At 39.3% G+C, this 25550-nt stretch overlaps 1 protein-coding gene across 4 annotated transcripts in view; it reads left to right on the top strand.

Annotated features, from left to right (window-relative positions):
* DSCAM (DS cell adhesion molecule) overlaps positions 1-25550 on the top strand; it is a 495043-nt gene that overhangs the window by 313415 nt on the left and 156078 nt on the right. For 3 of the 4 annotated variants that reach the window (XM_051641267.1, XM_051641277.1, XM_051641287.1), the window contains 5 exons: positions 666-944; positions 3177-3452; positions 6003-6299; positions 7090-7365; positions 19970-20248. In XM_051641267.1, the coding sequence (XP_051497227.1) occupies positions 666-944; positions 3177-3452; positions 6003-6299; positions 7090-7365; positions 19970-20248 (1407 nt within the window). Of the gene's footprint in view, positions 1-665; positions 945-3176; positions 3453-6002; positions 6300-7089; positions 7366-19969; positions 20249-25550 lie in introns of those variants that run through there. The other variant, XM_051641297.1, reaches the window with a different exon arrangement.

Here is a 25550-nt window from a genome sequence, read left to right as displayed (position 1 = left end):
ACATGCACCTCTGGTGAAAGCACTCTGCCATATGTCTGTGAGATACATAAATATATGCCAGGTGCTACACAAGCATGTTGATCTGAGAGCTGCTTTTCTCAGCACAGGAAGTTGGAGCATTAAGTTGTATGTTGGTCTTGTCACATTAAGTTATTTTTGCAGAGAAGAAGAAAAGACCCACTTGTCAGTTAGACTGCAGATAGAAATTCCTGTGTCTTTGCCAGTTTTGCTCCTGACAAGGGACTAAATTGTTCTTTTAATTCAAAGCCTTCAGACTACTGAGAAGCACAGTGAATGTATTTGCTTCATTCTAGTTGAATAGTGCAGGGATAACAGTAATAATTGTTAAGGCAACACATTTCTGGCTCTGCATTCCTCTGGCAGGAGACATGAAGGATGGCCAGAGGAATGGTTGCCCCCTAGAAAAAATCCAGTGAGAGGATTTCCAAGTAGTCATGAGGTGCTTCAGTAGTACATGTTCCTGGATCCCAGCCACTGTTACTGAGACATTACAGACTGATGGTTGGGTCACAGTAGTGAGCTGTAGTACATAAAACAGTGGGCTAGTGAGTAAAAAAATGCAGGAGGAAAAAAATATTGACATATTGCTTAATGAATGAAAGAATTTTAATGCTCCTATTGAAAACTGCTGCTTGTTCTTTCAGATCCAGCGAATTCAGCTCCATCTATTCTAGATGGGTTTGACCACCGTAAAGCCATGGCAGGACAGCGAGTGGAGCTGCCTTGCAAAGCATCAGGGCACCCCGCACCAAAGTATCGTTGGCTGAAGGACAATGTTCCCTGGGAGCCTGACAGCAGGTTTCGGCAGACAGTTACGGGTCTGCTGATCGAGAACACACGTCCCTCAGACTCAGGCAGCTATGTCTGCGAGGTGTGGAACAACTATGGGACTGCCGAGATGATAGGGCGACTGTATGTGAAACGTAAGTCCTGGTGGAGTTAAGATCTTGAGCCACTTCTTGCCCTATGTGTTTGCATCAGGGAAGATATTACCATGTCTTGCTGTACCTTCTGCTTTATTCCTTTACCTTAGCAATGCTTAAACTTCTTGAAGTTGTGGAAAAACAGAATGTAGGCTCTGTGGAGGTGAGTTTGTTGGACTATTGAGTGATCAGAAGTGCAAATAGTGCAGTTCATTATGTAGCGATATAATTTATCACATGGAGGATATATAATTTAGAAACTTGCGCTGGATATTTAAAAAGAAATTGCAAGTGTTCTCATTAATACAGCTGCCAAACTCTCATTGCCATGACTCATGCTGTTCGCTAATATCGAATACTCATACTTCCCCTCAGGTGAGTATTCATGTGTGAATATTCTCAGTGTTTTACAGATTCTACAAAGATAATTATTACTCAGGAGCATGGCTCTGGAAAAGTGTTATTCTTCTATTGTAAAAAAAAGAAATATATCCTGGAGTAGAAATAATGCTTTGTGAACTAACATTTCCACCTCTACAGCATGACTAGCACACTGAAAAGGGACGAGTCTGTGAACAGTTCAGGCCACAAAAATGTCTTCACAAATAATTACAAATAATGTATTTGGGCAAAACAAAATAAAGATCAAAGATCATTAATTCATTAATTATAACAAGGTAGCTTTGCTTCTGAATGTATTAATAAAAAATAATTGCATTCAATCTGTGTTGTATGATATAAAGTCAAAACTTCCAGAAACATGATGTAATGGTACCTCTAGTGATACTGAAAGTATCTCCAGTGCTGGTACATCTTACTTATTGACTTAATTGTCAAACTGCCAGTAGATTATCTTCTGCATCAGATTGGCAGGAGGCAACAGCTGGGCAAAGATGTTTTACCCTCCTCTGCAATGGATGATGTGGTTCACTTTATTACATCATCATGGCTCTGAGGTGTTGGTGGTGCACTCGAGTATCTTTTCTTAACAGGTTATTGAAAGTTTTGAGCCTTTGTGGTCTTTTGGATAGGAAATGTGGAGATGTTCAGTGACTTGTAACATTCATACGAGCACAGATTAACTGTTGATCTGGACCATTGTAGAGGAAAGGTCTGTTACATATATGTCTGTCATCCAGAATCACTGAGGCCACTGACTTACGTTTTTTTCCAGGCCTCTGTTCCCAGTGGATCACTAAAATTTATTCCATGTGTGTGATATAAAATATTCTATAAAGTGATTGAGTTAGCAAAGGAAATTTTTATGTTTAAGATTGTGTATGCACATGTGAGTATGCACATATGCAAGCTGGTAAAAAAAAAAAAAAAAGGTTGGTATGTATTTAGTATCAGAGATTGCATTGCTGTTGATAGTCCCTTGCCTTCACTAGGAAGTCAAATCAAAATACACAAAGCGTGAGATGAGATCTCCATATAAGTAGTACTAGTAACTGGTAGGTGGCAGGATAAAGATTATTATCCTTGCATTTATGTTTATGACTTTTTTTAGTACTGTTCTTTTGTTGTTCTTGGTTTGTTTTCCAATAGAAAACTTGCATTACTTACGTCCTACTGGTTTTTACAACTGATTTGAAAATACTGTGGTATTCCCATGTTGGAGAAAATTAGTCAGCCCACACACAGGAACACTTTAACCCGGACAGATACTAAAGATGTCTATGCGTGGGCCAATATTAATGTTCCAGTGTGGATCTTTTACTCTTAAAAACTTCTCTCCCATTTATTGACATTTACTGCGTTTGTTCACATCAGGGAGTAGTTTTGAAATACGTGAACTGAATTCCTTTTGCAGGAAAATAAACCAGAAGATGAGCTTCAGGAATGCACCTGTTTCATCAGTTCAAATGTCCACACTGATCTAACAGGAACTCATGTTCTACCCTCCCGAAACATGTGTAGGCCCTCAGCACCAATGGTGCTGCTCAGTACATCCACTTCTACTGTTCATTTAGGCATGTTCTAGAGGATTATATGAAGTAGTTTATCCCTATAGATCTACTTTCTTGTATCATAGATGTTGGATGTTTGTTTAGAGCAAACACAGTTATCTCTTGTTTGTTTGTGGCTGGTTTTTTTACAGAAGAGTATGGCTGGGATTTGTATTGTTCTTCTTAATTGGGAATTAATGTGTTAACTGCTCATAAGTGCACATGCATACTTAACGTTCTCTGTTTCCCTTTCCTTCTCCCTTATTTTGATTTAAATCTTCAGAACCACTAAAAGCCACGATTAGCCCACGGAAAGTAAAAAGCAGTGTTGGTAGTCAAGTGTCCTTGTCCTGCAGTGTAACAGGAACTGAGGACCAGGAGCTCTCCTGGTATCATAACGGTGAAATCATCAACCCTGGTAACAATGTCCGGATCACTGGTGTCAACCAGGAAAACCTTATTATGGATGGCATGGCCAAGAGTGATGGTGGAGCTTACCAGTGCTTTGTGCGCAAGGACAAGATGTCTGCTCAAGACTATGTTCAGGTGGTACTAGAAGGTCAGTCACTACCTCTTTGCCAATTCTGGGCCCCATAATATATATGTCAACTTTGGAGTCATTGTTGTAAAGTGAGGAACCCTAGACAGGAGAAGAGGGTGCTCATGAACTCTCAGTGGGGTTTATTGCATCCCACTCTGAGCAAAAACTAATAGAATGAAAGAATAGGTCTGAAAACAAAAATCCTTTAGCAGCAGTCCTTCCAGTGTTTTTTCATCTTGCTTTTGTTTTTTGGTTTTTGTTTGTTATGGGTTTTTTTAAATGGGGGTTGGTGGTGGTGGCAGTGCTGATTTTTTACATTAGCTTTTAGCTTTCAGCAGGACATAAGAGAAGAGGTCTCTATTCACCTCCAAACATCTCCTTCCACATATGGCTTTTCTGGTTGGACATTGTCTTAACAAACTGACACAATGTTCCATATGGTAATCAAGTGAGGAAAGTAGTCAATTTGTACAGAGCCAGTTCACTAATGAGGCTGCAGTGCATTCATGGCATTGACATTATTTTTAGAGTCTTTATAGAAAAAGAAGAGATTACCTGCCAGGACCCAGTTGCCTCGGTAACCATCTCCTGTGACTAAGAAAGCCTAAAGAGCATATTGATAATCTATCATGATGTCAAGAGAGTGCAGGTTATCAGAGAGCAACAGCAGGAAAGATTTCAAAGACACTCAGGTCTCCCTGGGAAAATAATGTCTGCTTTCATCTCCAAAAAAAGCCTGTCACTTGAATGAAAAAAAAAGAGGAGGAAGGGTGGCAGAGGTACATAATGTGCACACTCACAGATTTACTGGTCCTGTGTCAACTTTCAGGATAAAAAAACCTTTTACAGTGTTGCTCTTGTTTTGTTTTTTGATGGATGACAGTATCTAATACACAGCAAAGGAAAGAGTCAGAGATGAAAATAAATAAATAAATTAGAACTCTGTCACCCAATCCAGTGGGACAGAAATGAAAGGGAGAGTGGGGAAGAGGAAAAAATAATGAAATTAAATCAAATGGAATGCTTCTCCAGGGATTCTGAGGTCTTTCAGCAGCCTGAGAGTGGCAGTGCCTTATGTTTTTGACTATGGGGCCAGCAAAGGAATTTTGCAGCCTTGTTTTTAATTTTGCTATGACTCAGCATGTTTTGTGGGGAGTCTTACGTACATCATACCAGTTCCTTCAGTTTCCTAGGTGAGGTTGCAATGAAATTGCAATGTAGGAATTATGATTTCCAGGGGAGTCACCATGGTTCAAGCCTTCCAAACATACAGGTAACACATTGCTGAGTGCATGTAAAGTGCCCAAGCAAACAGTGCATCACACAGATCATGAGACTTGCCAGTCCTGTTCTGACACTCTCTATCCTGTGCAACACTGAAAGAAGTTGTCCTCAAAGGGCTTCATGTACAGGGTGAGTTTTCAAGTGTCTTTGGCTCCTCTTTAGGTAATGAGGTGCCTTTTTGTCATGTTTCTCACAGGCACTAATACTGTAAGAGCACTGAAGTTAGTTACCTTACATGCCACTTGGCTCTTTAAAATCAGACAGTAACCTACAGCACTGTTGTCCGAACTTTGGACTGGATTGCTTCCTGTGTTCTGCATACTGGTCTTGGTGTATGACCTTTTGCTCCCAATTACACTGAAATTCCTTCTAGATACAGCTTTGAAGGTATGATTTTTGAAGGAGAACAGTCATGCATGCATGACCTCAGAAAGAACTTCCTAACTAATGGCAGAGTGTCAGCACTCCTAAATGTTATACTGCTGAACTCTCTGGATAGGTGGTTATTTAATCGTGCTCCCTACTTAGAATCTCAAAGTTTCTGTCTCCATCCATTCTCTTTATTCACTTGCCTGGTAGAGGCTGAGTACATTATGACACAGATCACAAGAGAAACAACTTGAATGCTCTCATTCCAGAGGAATAGTTATTTATCTGTAGCACAAAATGACCACAGAAAGAAACTGGCATCACTATTGCTACTGTATTCAGAAAAGCTCAATTTAATACTATTCTAAAGGGGTTATTGTGGGTCAGAACTAAACTGCGTTGGCACAGCTATGTGAAATTAGCCTATGCAAGTTATGCCTGGCTCTTGCCAAGAGGATTCATGCTTAGCTTTCCAAGGAGCTGAAATCTACCATTCCAAATGCGTTGGGGTTTTGCTGTATGTGTTTTATGATGAACTGTGTATGGCTTTTAACGCTATTCTGCAAGAACCTGGCATTTCATATAGCTATGCAGAGCCCTGGTTGATCCGTTCAAGTGCTTTTCCTTTGGCAGAGTCAGTATCAGATTTCTCACATGAAAAATAAACCTGCAGTGTAGTAAGCACCATCTAAATATTCTGCTATCAAAATTTGTTTTCCTCTCTCAGTAATTAGAGTTGTATCCTGGAACATAATTGTTTGCATCACTTCTAAGAAAGATACCAAGTCATGTGATAGATAGGCTCCAGGTTAGAGGGAACAATCTTTACACAATAAATACTATTAGTAAATACTAATAGTAAATACTAATTACTAATAGTAAATACTATTTTCCTGCTTTTCTTTCCCTTGGCAGATGGAACTCCCAAAATAATTTCTGCCTTCAGTGAGAAAGTGGTGAGTCCGGGAGAGCCAGTCTCCCTTATGTGCAACGTGAAGGGGACTCCTTTGCCTACCATCACTTGGACGCTGGATGAAGATCCCATTGTGAAGGACAGCAGTCATCGTATCAGCCAGATTATCACCTCTGAAGGCAATGTGGTCAGCTACCTGAATGTCTCTAACACTCATGTCCGAGATGGTGGAGTTTATCGCTGTACTGCCAACAACTCTGCTGGAGTCGTCCTGTACCAGGCTCGAATAAACGTAAGAGGTGCTTGTCAAATCAGCTCCTCAAAAAAACACGCATAACTCATTGTAGTGGAGAAGAAGATTGCTGCATGTGATGAAATGAGTCTTGGAATGCCAAAACCAACTAAACTGGTTTTCCTCTCCTTTTCTTCCCCCCTCTCTTTTCCCACCCTGCCCCTCCAGCCCCATCTAGAGATTATATGGTACGGTTAAATGTTGGAAGAACACTTTGGCTTGTGTTCTATAGTCTATTTTCCTATATTCATCTCTATTAGTTTACAGTTTCTTGCTGCGCATGGATTTTTTTCTTTTCCTTTCCTCCTTTACTTGTCTAACTTTCATTGTTGTTATTAATGTGTACAGTAATTTACCTTGCATTTCTAGCTCTACATGGCATAATACCCATCCTCATGGTATTATACTCTATATACATCAAAAAAAAGCACAGCTTTGTCAGTGTTCTCATGTGTAACAGGATTCTAGCTTTGTATCAGTTTTAGTATTTCACATTAATTAAATCACCCTTTAACTTGTAATGCCTCAAAGATTTTATCAGGCAAGTGTTGGATAATGCAAACATAGCCCCACATAATTAGTATGTGTGCTGCAGGGTGAGGAAAAACTAGAGCATATAAAGATTAGAGAAACTGCTTAAGTAGCTCTTAAAAGCAAAAACTGTCAAATGCTAAGAAGTGTATGAGCTGCATGTGTAAATGTCCTTAACATTTGTATCTTCAGAAAAATTATATTCATCTTTCCTCAAGCAAACGTGCCTTTAAATTGTTTTCAGGAGTTTCTTTTTACCTTTCTAGGGCCAGCAAGCATTCGACCGATGAAGAACATCACAGCAATAGCTGGACGGGACACCTACATCCACTGCCGTGTGATTGGCTACCCGTATTATTCCATCAAGTGGTACAAGAACTCGAACCTGCTACCATTTAACCATCGCCAAGTGGCGTTTGAGAACAATGGGACACTGAAGCTTTCAGATGTGCAGAAAGAAGTAGATGAGGGCGAATACACATGCAATGTCCTTGTTCAACCCCAGCTGTCCACCAGCCAGAGTGTGCATGTGACAGTAAAAGGTGAGGTCAACTCTGAAAACTAGAGCCAAACTAGTGTCTTTTATAGAAATGCAGAATTGCATGCATAGGATTGTGCTGGCAGTGAGATAATGAGCACTAAAGGAGGTTAATCCAGGTTTGTGTTTATTTTTAATGATGACATAGATGCTAATCAGTCACTGTGTCTTGTTCTCCCTTGACTTTTAACCTCCTTCATTAAACTAGGAAAGTCTTACTCTCTTAAGTGGAAGCCTTGCAGATGCAAGCTTTCTACAAGCAGTTTTCATTACAACTAAGGCAGTAAAATAATGTTCTGTCACCTGAGTTCCACTGGTGACTGTTTGTCTGTTGGATGAAAAAGTTCACATTTTGATTAGCCGGTGACTTTCCAGATTTTTAAAAATAAGATGAGAATTTTAATGTATGTGTTTCTGCCAGTAAGCAGAGACAGGGACTGGAAGCATTAATCTTACTTTCCTCTTAGTAAGTGTGCTTTTCTGAGTGTTCTTGATACTTAGAAAGGTAAATAAATGTGGCTTTACATTCTAATAGGAAGCTTGAAATCTATTCAAATAACCCTAAACAAGGATGTTCAGATGGACCTGAAAGACTTCAGCAATAGATGAGAATAGGAAGTTTTTAGTATTGTGTTCTGACTATTCTGATATTGGCAATGTTCAGACCTATTCACAAGGATGCAAAAGACAGAAAACCTGATTGCAGTAGCACCTAGTTTTGAGCAATGGGGTCACTAAATTGTGCACTTCATATAAACCTGTAGGAAGAATTGAGGTATAATTTCACTGTTCTTCAAGTTCTTAGAAAACCTTTCCTGAGCTTTTTTTTTGCGAGGGGAGAGGAGAAAGAGAGAGAGAGAGAAAGAGAGAGAGTGATGCAATATAAGAACTGAATACCAAGTTAGTAATTGTGTGGCTACTGCACTAGCTGTTCACCGTGGTAAATCTGATGGGCAATGCTGACTCTTAGATGGTGCCATTCTACTGTATTTCTGGATATTCAGCTGCCAGGGCCATTGGCTGGTCAGAAATCTCAAACAGTGACCGCATGTACTCTGGATAACTTGCATAAACATGTGGTGCATCTGAAGAGTGCTGGTGGGTTGAGTTGCCCTTCACCTGTGATACAACCTCATCCTGCATGTGCTTTGTAAGAGGGACAGGTCTGTGCTGTGCAACAGTGTCAAAACTGATACATGGCACATGCAAAGCAGACGTGTCAGCGTGGCTCATATCTATTGATCTGCAGTTGTCCAGGTTGGCGGCAAAGTGTCCTACCTACTTCAGTGTGCCCTGGCCTTGACAAGACATTGTTATTTTAAAAAGGTTAATATCCTGTCCTCATATGCTAAGCCCAAAATGTCAACGGTGAGCTTTGTATGTCAAACCTGAAGAATTCTGAAGGTTCTGCTATCGTAGCTGTAGGTCAACATTGCCACAGTGTTTTTTTCAGATGCCTATGTATAGTTTTCTTCCACATCTACTTAGTGATTTTATCTAACATATTAGCAGAAACTCAAAAATGGCCCATTACTTCAAAATATTAAAGTTTTTGCTGTCTTTTCATTTTATAGATTCCAAAGTGAATGTGATGAGTTTTCAGGCATTTATGTTTGATTCAGAGAAATACAAAATATGACCCAGCTTGCATACCAGAGGCATAAAGTACTCTGAAATATGACATTATAAGGAGGATTAATATCAGTTCCTAAATCTCCTTATTTATAGTTCAGCTTCTCATACCATCAGTCTACTTATTTCTTCTCTAGAGAAACACAGAGAGAATTATTGCCCATCTTAAACATCATGGGTCCTTTGGTTTGTTCTCATTTCTGCTATAAGTTTCCTGGGTGACCTCAAACCAGTCATCTGCAGGGTGATTCAGAATAGATGATACTTAATGAGCTGTTACTTGGTATTTTGTTTCCTCCATGTTCTGTTCCAGAGGCATAATTATCAATTTCCTCATGAGCTTATCAGAGGTGATAATCTCTGGGTATCATAGTGTTTCAGAAACAATACATTAATTTCCAAAATCCACCTGGATGATCAGGAGCACTTTGGCAAATCGTAACTGAAGCACAGACTGAACTTAGAAGTACTCACAATTCTTTGTATGTTAATTTCAGAAGGCTAAACTTTCTTTTTCTTCAGTTCACCTTCTGTTATACAGAATTTATATGTTCAAAGCTCTGCTTCTGTAGAAATGATGTTGCTTCTAAAAGCTTTTTCCTTCTTCAGATCAGTCACGTCATCCAGCTTACCAATGCCCTGGGAAAGACATATTTAAGTCATTTAATTAGCATGATCTGAGACATCTGTGAAAAAGGTGAATATGAAATTTAGCTCTACAGGGCAGCATTTATCTACATTATGCATACAACTGACCTTTCTTGTCTGCAGACCTCTATCATATTTGCTGCCCACTTCCCAAACTCTCCAATTCATGAAGTATCCTCATTCTGCCTTGAATGAGGACTTGCCAAAAGCAGTATCCAAATAAAGATCTGCAACAGCATGAGTATGTAATTAAATACAAGAGGGATACCCATTCTGTAGAGTATTTTGAGATTTACAAACATCCAAATGAAAGGAAAATCTTGAGGATGTTCTTTGAAAATGACTGTAAGAGCTCAGATAGAAGAAAAAAGTTTCTTGACAATAACTTCAAAATTAAATCCTGAATGCCAGAAAAACCAATAGTGGGACTTCTACAGACTTGCTGTGCAGCCACCCACCTGGCAGGCTGTCAGGAAGCCAAAAGCTTGGGAACTGAGCACTGATGTGCTATTTGACCTTAGGCCATCTACTTCTTTGCACTGTTGATCACAACCAATTAGACTCCACGTGAAGTCAGTTGTCACATTTTTTAGGAATACCTTGTGCCCTTGTTTGCATATCCACCTACCCCAGAGGTCTGCAGACTCCAAATAACTGTCCCACAGAGATGTGGCATGCCATCCCCTTCCACCATCCCTTGCCTTTTCTAAAACCTGAATCTTGGAAGCCTATAAACTGGCTGCTGGGAGCTGAGTGAATATGCTGGCAGGAAAATATGCAGGTTTCTCCTTGGCAGTCGTAGCTCTGTTGGAACTGTGCCTGAGTCCTAACAGAGCTTTTTGGAAATCAAGCCATCTTGGCATTATTTTTTTATAGTTATACAAATGAATTGAGAGGTTCTGAGTTCTGGCATTTCAAGCCATGAAAACTACCCACCTTGTAATGCATACCTAATTGGGGGGGGGGGGGGGAAGAAGAATACAACTGTACTTACTTAACTAATTACTGTTGACCACTTGCCTTTGCAGCTGTAATAATACCCTTTCAAGATGTTTTGCTTTGGCCTGTATTAAACACATTTTTCTTTTTCACTTTTTTGCGAAGTCAACAGATCCCCCTTTCCTCTCCCTCCTGCGAGTGGAAACAATTGTTACTGACATTGTCAGAAGTAATCACTGAGATCAGCCTTGCTAAGTATACTGCACAGGTCCTTGCCAAGAACAGAATTACTCTTAGCAGCAACTGGTTTCTTACTCTGCATTTGGCCCAGCTCTAGTGGTTTGCCATTGGGGTTCATATACATCTGCTGATGGCAGAGGACTATTGAAGTCAGACATCATAAGGAAAAAAATATTCTGTAGAAGATGTAGGGTTTTGTGTTCATTCCTCCTAAGTCTGACCTGTCCTCCTCAGTCTTCTCCAGCTCATCCTTGCCCAAATCCTGGCTTTTCTGCTCTAGGTTCCAAAATGAGATTGTCTTCCACATCTTTTCTATCTCTGTCCTCATTTCCTCCTTGTTCTCCTGACTCAAAACTAGTTTTCCTCTTCAGAGCTCCCAACCTTCCTCCCAACCTCGAGTTACAGTCCTCTCTATCTGCCTGTCTTCATGTTTTCCATCTCCACTGGGTTTCAGTCTCTCCCCTGTATGTGAGTAATCATTCACTGTCAGAGCTCTACCTCATTCCATTGCTTCCTTGTTCCATTCTTACATTCCCAGCCAGCTTCCCAGCTCCACTTTACCCACCCCCATCACAGCTACAACCTCACTGCTTCCCCCTCATTGCCCCTAAATCAAATTATAGAATTCCCTTTTGTTAGCCTAGACACTGCTTTGAGCTTCTGGTCCATCACTTGCTGCTACTATTTGTATGCCCAACAGTGCAGGCTGGATCCCCACTCTAGTCCTTTGATCTCCATGTCTCCATTCTTTCTCTCTACATGGAAATAACTTTTTCCCTGGTTCCTGGGCTCAGCATGGGCAGCTGCATGAGCACTAGCGAGACAAATGTTTTAGTGGTGGACTTGGAAGTGTGCTGTGTGAACTGTGGGACTTGATGATCTTAAAAGTCTTTTCCAACTAAAATACTTCTGTGATTTTAAATCTTTCTGCTTGGATTTCTGACATCACACCAGACTGCACCTGCCATACATGACTGGAACTGACTCAGCCACTGAAGGTAGTGCGATGATGTGTTCAGTGCTGCTTGAACTCTGGGAGCTCTCAGCTGTTAGTCACTGGAAAACGTCTTCTGAGGATGTGATAACTGTGGGGAGTTTTGGCTATTTATTTACTTGGTTTTGCTCAGACTGCAAATTTTGAGCACCCTTGTGATGATTTTTCATAGGGAAAGGAGGAATATCTGATACTAGTGCCATCATGTGCTGAACTTGAAATCCACAGTGCTATTATTCATGGGGCAGGTGGAACTTTCAGATTCTCACAAGGCATTTTATTTTATTTTGTTTTATTATTTTATTATTTTTATTTTTATTTTATGGTAGGATCAATATATACTGCGTCCCTATTTTTCCACCCTCCTGCCTTGTTCTTTGAAATGGCCCCTCTGTTGTAGCTGAAATTTTCCAGCTGCACTGACTCAGCCTGAGGCAGACACCTGGCCTGAAAAAATACTATCCAAATGAAAGTCAAACTGCAAGCAAACAAAAGTAGTCTTAGAAGTGTTGGCAAACAACAAAAGAGGTTATATTACCCACTCCATCGCTGTTTCATATTTCCATTGAAACACAACCCCTCAAGTGGCAAGACAGTAAAATAATGATAGCAGCAACTCTTCTGCAGCATTTTAGTAGATCTTAAAGCATTTTAGAAACAGGATAGAGTCATTATCACAATTTTTTTAAATTATGTGATTTATCATAATAGTTTTCTCAGCTACAGTAAAAGCCATCAATAGTAAGTGATTTTCTTTTCATCAGTCTCATGGGACACACTTCTCATGTATACAGTCTGCTGCTATTCACACTTCTCCAACAGAAATTAATTGAAAAAGAAGCCCCTGAGAGGGAAGGGTGCAGCATCGTTAAGATAAAAAGTGCAGTGTTCAAAAGGAGCATTTCTGAACTTGTAGAGCTTATATATCTCATTGATTTAGAAGGTTTCTCATTGCCTTATGCCAAAGTGACAGCACTTCATCTGTTGTAAACCACATTAAAAAATTGTACCAGCCTGTTTTCATTTGGGTTTTTTTGGTGTTTTTTTTTTTGTTTGTTTGTTTGTTCTTTTGGGTTTTTTGTAGAAAACAAGCAAACCTGAGGGTCTATTTCTAAATAAATAGCTTAATGTTGTGACTATTTGAGTAGATTCTTCTCATCTTTCCTGGGAAGTATCTAGCTTTTTTTAGTATATAAAATGTTATTGGTGGATTTGCGTTGCATATCAGTTCAGGACAATTGGTTTAGATAGTGAAAAATATGCAGGCACAAAAGGGAAAAAACATCAGAAGAAATCTTTCAAGGGTTCTTGGGACCATGGTGCATGCTGTCATCAAACAATCTGTTAATCTGTTTATGTTTCAGACTGTGATATGGATTATGGCAAGTGTGAATTCAGTTTCATGCTTGTGTCTAAGACATAACTTCTTACCTGTCCTACTGACTGAATCTTGCCAATAATTTCAGTCAGATATAACTTCTGGCCTTGATGTCCTTCAGATACATCTTTCATTACATGACTTTCTACCTTTCTTTCACTCTCCCGTATCTTTTTGCATCCCTGCAAGCTTGTTGCAGCTTCTTCAGGAAGAACTATTCACATGTCTCAAAGTGACTGGAATTATCATATGCAGGATTTATGCAAGGGCCATGTGGTGAGAATGGATGAGAATGTCCAGTTGTGCAAAAGATCCTGCAAAAATCCACTTAACAGTCATTCTCATGTCACATAATGGGTATGGGGTCTTGTTAAGGGGAGCGAACAGCGGCAGAGGTCTGATTTAAGGGAACGTACACTTTGATAGTGATGTTTCCCATGTGAGAACCCCAGCAACCAAGTACCTGAATAAAAGACTAAAACAGTTTGGTATTCGATATGTAAGACTTGCCAAGTCTGTAATTTTTTTGCAATTCAACATAAAACAGCTCAAGGTTGGCCTTGCAGTAAAATAGCTGACTTATATTCTTTAAAAGCTCACAAATGTCATGCGGATGCTGCAGTTAATGGTCTTATTTTCTAGCAGTATACTTCTAATATACTATACCCCTAATGACTTCACGTCTGACACTGCAGAAAATGGTCACCCAAAAATGTATGTTAAAGTTGTTTTGTTATTATTCTAGTCTTCATGATGGGGAATTCATATGTACAAGTATAAAACTTTTCACTTAAATCTAAAATAAAACTCACTGGGTTTGTGCACAGTCTTATCTCTTTCAAACACAATTTAAGTTGTTTTACGGATGTGTTTATGAATTATGTAAACAATATGAACTGAGCCTTAATATTTGAATAAAAGCTTCAGCTGAGGAGTTCAAGAGTATCTGCATATTATCAATCTGGCATTATCAAAAGCTAGTCCTCTTCTCTCTCTTACAATGCAGCTTTATTTACTTTGGTGTTAGAAGAAGGCATGTTCTTGCTCTCTTTTGTATGTGTCACGTATTTTGTCAATTATATTTGAAATAATTTCTTATACATTTAAAAATTGCTCTTAAGGTTTTAAGCATTTTGCTTCATCAAGTTAGTGTGAGCTCTTAGTAGTGTGTGAGGGAGGTACGTATGGTAAGTACATAGAATAATAGAATAGTTTGCATTGGAAGGTACCTTAAAGATCATCTAGATCCAACCTCCGTGTATGGGCAGGAACACATCCTGCTAGATCAGGTTGCTCAGAGCCCCATCCAGCCTGGCCTTGAACACTTCCAGGGATGGGGCTGGAAAGCCCACATATAGAAAGTGAGACTGTGCACAAGATAGCGCAGGTCTGGAATATGCTGGCCTAATTTCAAACCAATGTGTATAATAGCATGCAAATCAAAAGACAGTATTAATCCTTTGGAAACAGAATGGTCATATGAAATCAGCTGCTTATGTGCAGTCCTGGAATAAAGGTGAAACTGAAGCCAGTGTGAAATCAGTCAGACTGCTCAGAGGAGTGATTTTCAGAGCCAGAAATCATTCTGTTCAAGTCCTCTCTCATTTAGATTCAGAACTTTTAGCTCTAGTCATTTAGTTGGTTTCAACTTTTCACAGTGTTACCTGAGGACAAAGATCACTTTAAATCACGTAGGGGCTAAACAAGGGCAATAGCTCTGGACCAGGTTTCAAAAGCATAGTAAAAATAGCTAGAAAGTGCTTCTGAACACCTAGCCTACAAGTGAGGCTTTTGATCAGGTGGCACTTAACAATAAAAGTAACTGCTTGTTGTGTTAATGTACTCTTGCAGCTGCTATCTTATCTTCAAATCAAGGTTTTCTCTTTTAAAAAATAAATAGCAAATGCATCCCCTTGGGCAGGGAGCTGAGCTTCCCACCATCCTAGGTTTGCAGGGTGCTTCATATGATAAGGGCATGCACTTTTCCCCTCACAAAGGAGGCTGGAAGGAGGTGGTTCAGTAGATGGATAAGATGTGACATAAAAGCACTCTTGGTTTCTACACAACATTTTCCATCCTCTCTTATTTTGGAGGAGCTCTCAGAACAGCATCAGAAAGCCTGTGAGCTACCAGCACTGCATTGCAGAAAAGGGGAGTGGAGACTAAGGTGAAGGGTGAAGTCTCTCTTTTAAACTCCCCTGGGAAATACACACCACAGCATTTGTTCTGCTGCACTCAGTGACAGTTCCTGCTAAAGTACCACAGCTTGTAGTAGTAAGATTTTGAAGATATCTGAATGCAGGGCTACATTTGGTAACTAACGAAGCTGCAAGTGGAGGGAAAAGTTGTGCAACAGCAGAGGCATACACATAGAAACGCCCAAGAATATACTGATACTTCCTCTTTTTAAGACAGGATACATTAGCATACAATGGAGGAGCAGGGTATTAGGCTCGACTCAGTAAATGCCAGTAACAGATAGCTGGATGAATGACATACCTTACTGATAAGGCTCAATACATACAACAAAGAAGCAGAAAAAAAAGCCTTGCTTCAGTGACTGTGCAGTTGCTTAGACCCACAAAGGATGGAGCACTTTAGGAGAAACAATCAATGGCTGAGAAAACTTACAAATCACTAGACTGTGGCTAAGGTTTGTGCAGAGACTAAACAGTTTTGGCTTTTGCTCTCCCAGTGGACGAAAGAGGCTATGTGGTTTGGTGGTTCCTTGCATCATTCAGTGGACCTGCATTGTGAGTATTCATTTCCAATGATACTTTATATTGTGAGCACAGCTCCTGCAACAGTGTGGTTGCAAGAAAATACATTATGGAAACGTTTCTAATAGTAAGCAGAGGACGATGTTCATTTTACTATGCAGAGCCACAGGAGAGGAACACTATATTCACAAGATGGCTGTAAGAGACAAGCTGTCTGCAAGATACTCTGTTTTAGTGAATCATCTCAGCACTTTCCTGCAACACAACTCCCAGGGAATGGAGGACAAGAAATTAAGGATGTTCCTCTGCTAATGGAGAGCAGCATGGAAGCCCTTCTTGCCCTCCTTTACAGTAATCTCCCAGAGGTACAGAAGACCTTGCTAGGGCACAAAACCACAATTTAAATCTTCCTGCATTAGCACTAATGAGGCTGGCCTGCTCTCTTCTTCTTAAATAGACACTTAATTCAAGCACTCATCAAGAAACCATTCCCAAGACACTGAGCTTCATTGCATGAAGCAGAGATTTTCACTCCTTTATTCATTGCGGGTAGAGGAAGAAACATCTCTTCCATGTACACAAGCACACATACACATACAGCCCTCTCTATTTACAGTTAGGATGTGATATCTTATATATAAAATAGCATAATATAAGGAAAAAAAAACATATACAAGCTCTGAAGTGTGGTCAACCAAAGCTATGTATAAGGAAGGGAAATGCTTTAATACATCTTGAAGTATTTTAAACACATTTTAAATGTCCTACTGTAACTTCTCTCTCTCAGAATTTAAATAGTATATATTCCTCTCACTTTTTTTGTAGTGCAGTTTGGCGATGCTACAGCTTTAATTTACAAAAAAAATTAAAAATAACCCACATGCTGTTATTCAAGCTTGATATTTTCTTCTGTCAGGGATATATGTCAAATTTTTACTGCAGAGATAAATGTAGATAGAGATAAATACACACAGAGAGACACGTGTGTGTGTGTATATGTATATATGGCAGGTTTGTATTTCAGAAATTATTTGCCTGACTTCAGGTATGTTTTATTCTATGTTTTTAATAAGTGATTTTTTGTGATTTTTCCTTCTTCAAACTAGCAGGAAAAAAAAATCTCATATGTTAGGTCACCAGGAGCTGTCTTTATCAGCCCAAACTGGTAAATACTGTAGCTGAAAAACATTCCTCAGTACTTCAAAGTTATCACTAGACTATTTCCTTTCTTAAAGTACTGATTTTAAATTACACACTCCTTTTTAAAATAAGCTCCTTGTCAGGACTGCAAGCTGCTGCAGGTTGAATACACATTATATTTCATGAAGCAGAAGTAAATATTGGTTTCCTCTGTATCTTAAAAACCTGAGTAGAGGGAAAATGTGCTGTCTATAAATATTCTAGCCAATTTCTGAAATGCTTTGCAGGCTGCTACTAAAATTTTAGATTTGTTAAATGTGGCTTCACAACTCCATATTTTCTGGTAAATATTTCAGTGTGACCTAATGATCTTGTTCCCTGTTTTCTTTGTCAGGGAGATGGAAAGTGATGATGCACATACTATTACTTGAGCAATATGTTGTCTGACTTCTGATATAATTTTAGCCGTGAAAGATTGGTTCAAATTTATTACACACTCAGCTGAAAATACAGAAGCAATTTGCCACCCTGGTGTGAATTTTAGCATATCTTTCAGTCATGATGAGACTAAGAGACTAAGAAACTAAGAGAAGAGTTTGGGCAGAAATGTGTTAGCCAACATGGTAAGGGGGCACTTGGCATTTAGCAGATATTCACACTCATCAAGAGAAAAGGTTATGTCAAAACCTTTTGACAGTCTCATACTAAAAATTTCTCATTCCCATATATATTATAAACTGCTTGTCAATAAATGCTAAGAAAAATTTGGCCTTTTTTTGCTGATGTACAAAGGATCTGAAATATCTCATGTGAATGCATGAGCTGCGCTATGGTAATCTGAAGAGGCAGGCAGACATTTTGCCTCCCTTTGTGACACTGGGTCCCCAAGTGACAAAGCAGTTAATCTCGTGCTCAAAGTTGAAATAAACTCAGTCCTTTATTCTTCTGTTTGGTTGGTTTTTGTTTTGTTTTGTTTTGTTTTGTTTTTCCTGTATGCTTGATCTACCAGATTTTAAAAACACAACAGGACAGGTTTTAGCGATTTGAGAGGTGACAGTTAGGAAAAGGCATTACAGTGTGTGAAGACAAAATTGATTGCAACAGCACTTCTCACAACCCCAGACAGTGAGCCACTCTCACAAGAGTTCAGGGAAAGCCTGTAAGGATGTGTTGTGGTACCTTGTGCCTGGTGTTACCCCTCTGTGGCTGCTACATGCAGTCATAGCATCTCCTCATCAAACAGCATCAAGGCTATGCCAGAAACGGTGGAGTTAATATCTGATCTGTGCACCGTGATGTGCTTATACACAAGTATTGGAACACGCTCTTGCCCTTTGGGGAGTTTTGTGTCACTTCCTTAGTGATAAACTTCCTTAGTCCTGATGGAAGTGCAGCTAACATATGCAACGATAAAAGGAAATGCATTGAACTACCACAGTAATTGTCACGAATACCGATCCCTGCATTCCAGAAATAGGACACTGGCAAAAATGCTGCTGGGGAAGTCAATGGGCAGGTATACATTGCAAAAACTTTGGAGAGATTTTCTGCTTCTTAACTGCTTCAGTTCTGGAGAAAACACAGCATTAGATTTGCAAAAGGGAGAAAGGACAAAAGAAATACAGTTAGATAAAGCCAGCAGCTCCATTTCGTTCTGAAGCTGGCTAATATACAGTAGTATAAGTGTTCTGCTGTGGGTATCCTTCAATCTTCCATGTTAAAGAAGTTCAAATGTTCTACAGAGTATATATGAGTAATCTGTCATGCAAGACCAGGAAATTCACTCTTATAGGTAAGGTACAGAACCTCTAGGAACTTCCTCTTTTGATAAATGAGCATTTGAGTACTGCTTGCAAAGTTGGTTTTATAGTCTTTTCTGGAGTGATTGATAGAAACCTACCTTAAATCAATGATCTGGCTGTTAGAGTAGTCCTCTGAGGAGGGAAGAAGATTTCAGTTCCTTTGTCTGAGTAGGTATCTGATTCTCAATTTACTAAATTGTTAGTGAATGTTCCAGTCACAACGTGGAGAAAGGGAGGCAACCCCATTAATTGCTGCTTTGTTAAGTGAATCCAACCCACTGTTTCCTTTGTTTTTATTAAAAATATGTGGGAAAAAAATTGTTTCTAAGAAGTGGAATTCTTCTCTATGATAGAAAATAAGAGCATTTCTTTCATAGTTTTTTGTTCAGCCACAGAATAATAATAATAAAAAAAATAATTTTAGAAAGATTTGCCAAGCAAAATATGCTTAGAAGGAATAAAACACCAGCTTGAGAGTTTATGCCTTGTACTGGTCCTCTGTTTAAAAATCAGTTTTAACCTAATTTGCTGTCCTACAAATACTGAATAAGCCTTTTACTTCCTGTCTCTACCTAATCTTACTGAGAATAATGACTTGAAACTTGAAACAGTGACTTGAAATAAAAACCCAGAGCAGTTAGAGAGGCTTACACTCCCTTTCATCATGTCCCAGAGGCAAAGCTGGAGCCTCTTCCAGGTTTATTCTGTGACCTGAAGCAAGGCTCTCGTACCAGATCCTGAAAGCTGCTGAGCTGTTCTGGGCTGTCCAGGCAATCCCACTGCTGAAAGTTCTGGTGAGGCATGAGGGGGCAGTTTAATTTATTGAAGAAGTGCTCAATAGTCTTGTAGGGATCTGCCAGAGGTGTTGGGTGTCTGTAGAAGGGGGTGTTTCACTGCTTGTGGTCTCGTCTCATGCATTGTGTAGTCCAGAAAAAAAAGGTATTTGCAAAATATGTGCATTTTTGTTTTTAGTTAAACTATACTCTATGGTTGATCAAGGTGTTGATTTCACATTTGCAGCACTGCATATCTGTTCCATTATGTTATTTTCAGAAAAAAGAGAAAAAAAAAAAAAAAAGTGACTGCAACAGCTCCTCTTTCCTCTTTCGTTTCAGTTCCACCTTTTATTCAGCCTTTTGAGTTCCCACGGTTCTCCATCGGGCAGCGGGTCTTCATTCCCTGCGTGGTAGTCTCTGGGGATTTGCCCATCACAATCACCTGGCAGAAGGATGGCAGGCCGATCCCAGCCAGCCTTGGGGTGACAATTGACAACATCGACTTCACCAGCTCCTTAAGGATTTCTAATCTTTCGCTGATGCACAATGGGAATTATACCTGTATAGCTAGAAATGATGCAGCAGCTGTGGAGCACCAAAGCCAATTAATTGTGAGAGGTAAGTAGATGTAATTAGTTTGAAGGGCACCAATTAAGCGGAATTCATCAGTATTTTGTAATGACATCTGTTTGATGGGAAGTATAAAGAAGAGGAAAATATGGTAATCCCTCTCTTCATAACAGGGAGCACCCAGAGTAATTAAGCACAGAGACTAATACGACTTTTTCTATCTAAAAGCCTGAAAACTAGACAACAACACTGGAGTAAACAGGGTGGATGGGGGGCCACAGGATTGACTTCCTGGAAGAGTTTGTGAGGCACATGACCATTCAGTACGATCAAGGCTTTCAATTGGTATCAAATTCCTCTCTGTAATTGTTCTAGTCTGATTATCTCTTTTTTTTTTTTAATTTAGATCATCTTCTCATATAACATTATGTCAGTAAAAAAGCAAGCATTGATGTTGACTTCATAGAGGAAAATACTCTCTCCCCTGTTACCATATTGTTTTTCTTTTTCTTACTTATGTTTATTACTCAATTACCATGGTTCATTTTCTTATGCTGAATTCACAACCTTTTGCCTTGAACTAGAGGGGAATATCGTTTCAGAGAGGAAATATTTAATGTGGAAAAGGTCTTTCAGAGAGATACATTGCCTTCAATAGCTTTTACCTTTCAAATAACACCCTTGCCATATTCCCCAGAGATTATACCTTCTGAAGCATTCTCAGACTTGCTGTGCAAAACTTCAACGAATCTAAATTGCTTCCTATTATTTTTTAAAGTTTTTCAAAGTGTTCTAGATTTTCATTTTTTAAACATAAGTCAGTTACACTCTTCCCTCTCCACTCTCTCTTCATACTAAGCGATTAGACTCCTCAGAGAAAGAGGCCACATACTGTAATACTGCAAGTGACCCTGGTTATTTCTGCCTGTTGCAGATCACTACATCTTATATTCCCTTCAATAAGCTTACCAAGACAAATCTTAAAACCACTCAGGAATTTTTGCAGTGTTTTCCAGGCAGTTTTTCTCCCTCAAACATGCATTTGAAGCAAAACTTCCTGAACAGTTTTTTCTTTGAGTCAAATCTTCCCACTTTCCTTGGACTACTCCATACTATTCCACTTATAGAATGTGTATGCTCATCAGAACCCAGCAGCAAATAGGTCCATTGCTTTTTTACTAGTTTTGGTATTAATATTACTTCAATTATTTTTTTAAAATAATTGCTTTTAATTTTCTATTATTCAGTACAGATGTCTATTACTTTCCCCATATATCCAGTAATTTTTAAACTAAGTGTTTTAATTAACTCTGTGCTTTAATTATTCTTTTCCTCAACTGTTCTGTTAGCTTTTAAATATATCCATCATACTAATAGTAAAAGATTTTATTCACCTTCTCTTTTCCTGGAGAAGGGAAAGTTGACAACTTTCCATCACAACAAACTGTCCACTGGCTATGTCTGCCTTATGCAGAACTGCTGCATCTAGTCACAGCTGAGGATGTACATGATTTGCAGTTATGCTTCGTGCTTGAAATGATGCAAATTAATCACTTTAGCATCTCTGTATGGGTTCCTATTGACATTTCATCAAAACAAGGATGGTAGGATGGTCTGCAGAAAAAAAAAAAAAAAAGGAAAAAAACTTGACACAGGTAGTCCCACTGAAAACTGGTTCTCTGCAAACACTGTCTATCTTTTTTCTAGCACCAAGATCCATGAGCCTGTAACAGCTCAAGTGAGCCCACATGGAGGGATTTCTGCTCTGTGCCCCACTGAGGAGGGCAAGCCCTGCCTTCCCCTAATGGTGTCCATGCCTTGCCTGGGCTGCACCATTCCTGCCTCCTGTTGTCAGTGGGCAGTTCCTCTTCTCGTATGCCTGTGGCCAGCCTGACCTCTGTTCCCTGGACACATCTGACTACTGCTGCCTTGGGTGGCATTAACTCACTTTTCTTCCGTGGCCAGGGAGGAGTTCTGGGGAGCTTGTTCTCACACCCCTTTTCTGCTGCTGATACCAACACCTCCATTTTCTCCTTGTTTGCTACTGCTCTAATTGTACCTCCTGTGGAGGGTTCTGGCCCAGCAGTGAGATGACAGCTCTTGAGGGAGTGTACCTGAAGGGCATCCTTATAAACCCATGGGCGTGATAGAGGATAGCTTTTCACTCTGTTTTACTCAGAGGCTTGAAGCCTCCTGAGTCCTAGTCCTGCAACTTTTTAAGAGGTTACAAGGGCTACTCCATTCTTCTCTTGCTTATCTTTCTGCCCAGCTATTGTTCTGCAGCAGCATCCTTTAAACCTCTTTCCTGTCTCTTCTCTCTATGTCAATTTAAATGTTAATGTCTTAATCAGTTTTGCATATGCATCTGGGAAAATAGTTCTCACACAATTTGACCTGAATTTTCTTCCAAAACCCTGGACCCATCTCTTTCCCACATATTGAACTTCTTCAACTGTCTCACTCCACGTAGGTCAGAAGCCAGACAGCCATCAGAGGGTCATGGTCACTACTCATCTTAAACCAACCTAACCTATGCACATTTCAGTAAAGGCTTCCTACTGTGTCTTTCTTCAGGCTTTCTGATCCCTCCTCATCTTTTTGTTCATAGGTGCCATGTAACTGAAGCATAGTATTTTTCTAAATCAACTAAGCAATTTTTCTCCAAATACAGGGAGAAGAAATGGTGCTTAAAATAATCTTCTTTTTAACCCACCTTGTGTGATGGTTTCTCAGCAGTGTGCTTTAAAAGTAAATGTTGACTTTCCTATATATTGGAGGCTGTATTCTGGAAATATTTATGTGAAGTATGTGCATTTTGTTATGAGAATTGACAGTGAATGGGAGAGGAAAGTAAAGGGAAATATGACTGTTCCCCATGAAGTTTCTTTTTCCTTATCTACACTGTCATTGTTATAGTTTCAAAGTAGACTTTAAAATTATGAAGACTATCATGTTTCCAAAAAACATGGAAGTCTGTATCCTTGTGCAGTACATGGGTAGACTTAGAAGTAGAATCTAAATGCACTCCATTCCTAAAATGAATGTAGAAACAAAGGCCAGCTGCTTGTTGCTACCTTTGAACTACTAGCTTATAGTAAATCTTCACTGATGTTCCCATTATTTTGTGCTGTATAAAAGAAAATAAGTAGTGATAAAGAGCCCTAAAAATACCTGGCCAGCTAGGCTGTTTTTTCCCCACAAAAAATATCAGAAGTTGATGCCTGGCTTCCACAGGACTTCCTTGCAGAGTGTCACATAGGAGATGGAAGGCACCTGCTAAGGGGAAGAAACGGAGAGGTGAAAGCTTTTGAGCAGCTGTGCAGCCCTGGGTAAGAAGACCTCAGGGCAATCTCAGTTCTCTCTGCCACGGGTTTCTTGGTGAGGATCTGGAAATGAAACAGTCACACACTGTGGACACAGATCTGTCATTACTTCTCTCCACGATTTATTACCCAATTTCAGAGAAATCAGAAGAGGGCAAAAATGCCTCCAGTGGAGCTGAAAGCTTAAAACTGAAAAGAGTCGATTGATTAGAAACAGCTTTACTGAGTGTAATACTAGACACCAGAGACTCTAGTCAGGTGAGCCCTTCTGCAGACACAAGAACTGTTCCAACTGGAGTTTGTACTCACCCTCGTGATACAAATCCACAGAAAAGCAGGGTCTATTAGTCCTAAAGTTTATGGAACATCTTTTAAAAGCTCATTCATTAGCCAGTGGGAGAAGCCTACCATCTTCACTGCATTTAGGGACTGCAGGTAGGCAGTCCAGGTGAGTGAAAACAGGCTTTTCCTTCTCAAAATCCTGTGCTCCACAAGATCCCAACCTGCAGTTCCTCTGGAAATGCATGCAAAAATTGCAAGCTAGATGGGTTTCTAAAAAACTCGTAAAGCATTATTATTTTGATTATGTATTTCTTTATCACACTCTTAGATTGCTAGGCATGTTAAGAAAAAGAATAGCATTCTGTCATGAAAGCTATCCATAGAAAGTAGGAAAATATCTTCTCTGTCAACTACTTATATCATCATGCAAAATTAATTAAAGCTCTACTCATTAAGGCTATCTTCTAAAGAATGATTAAAAAATCTATATACACTTTATTATGTGTTATTAATTTCTATAGGATTTCCAAAAATGCCAATGAAGTTATTATGAAATAAAAAACAGTGAAAAAAAATCAATTATTAACCAAAAAGAAAAAGCTCCTAAATATATTACAAATTCAAATTTTTTCAGCTACTGCTAGAAAGGAGAATTCAAAGGTAGTGGTGGGCACATAAAACATGGTTTTAAAATTCCTGTTAGTGAGCACATGGTAATTTAAAGTTGAGATAAGGTCTTTAAATACGTATTAAACACCCTTAATGCCTTTAGTACATTAAGTGTGAATGTATTTTCATTTTGCACTTGCCAGGAATGTCAAATATCATTAGATAGTTAGGCAGCCAATGAGAAGGCCCTGAGCCTTGAATCTTCCAGATAGGAAGACAGTATCTGTTTGCTTTCTGATGTTTGGTGCTGGTGTGATACAGCAAGTGCAGTTTGTGATAAAAGAGCAGCGGGAGAAGATTTATGGTCGCAGCTGGTGTCAAAACTCATTTACTTTCTTTGCTGGTGTTTGTACTGCAGCTTTGAAGATTACTCTTGAATGTTTCATTTCTTATTTAATGTTCTCATTAGACAAACCTGATCAACAAAAACCACTAGACACTCATTTTGCAAAAGTACTTTTTTTTTCCTTGAGCTGCATAGCAAATGATTTCACTAAACCAGCTAAATTGACCCCTTAAGTCCAATGACCAAATTTAATAACTGTTCATCTTTGCTAAAGTACAGTGTTTGATGATCTCATTCATTAATACATCAATGGTTTCTTTGGCTGATTAAATTTCTTCCATCATTTTGACAGTATGATCTAAATGTAAAGTACAAATATTCCATGTAAAAATAAAACATTTATATTCTGGGCCAATGACATAGATTACTTCTGAACTCACTCCAGTAGCCCATCGGAGGAGCTCACGTTAGGAGCCTTCAGAATTGCTCTCCAGTGTAATGTACTCATTGCTGTACTTGGGAGCCAGAAGCACTTGCACTGATTTGAGGTCCAGGAAGGAATGCATGAGTTTGCCTTCTAGTTCCTGGCATAAAGTACAGTCAGAAAGAATTCTTAGATTTACGTAAAGCATAACTTAATCAGGGAATGTTAGCGTGCACTCATAAAATTAGTTAGTAGCTTGTGGACTTTAGTTAGCAGCTTTTAAAGTCCTTCATTGCCAGCAGCAATAGCAGTGGTAAGCAGTATCTTCTTTGAGTACCAACTCATATTTTATCATCTTATCAGGAT

This window comes from Apus apus, chromosome 1 (assembly GCF_020740795.1).
Source record: "Apus apus isolate bApuApu2 chromosome 1, bApuApu2.pri.cur, whole genome shotgun sequence".
Lineage (NCBI taxonomy): Eukaryota > Metazoa > Chordata > Aves > Apodiformes > Apodidae > Apus > Apus apus.
This window is presented reverse-complemented; position numbering and strand designations above follow the sequence as displayed.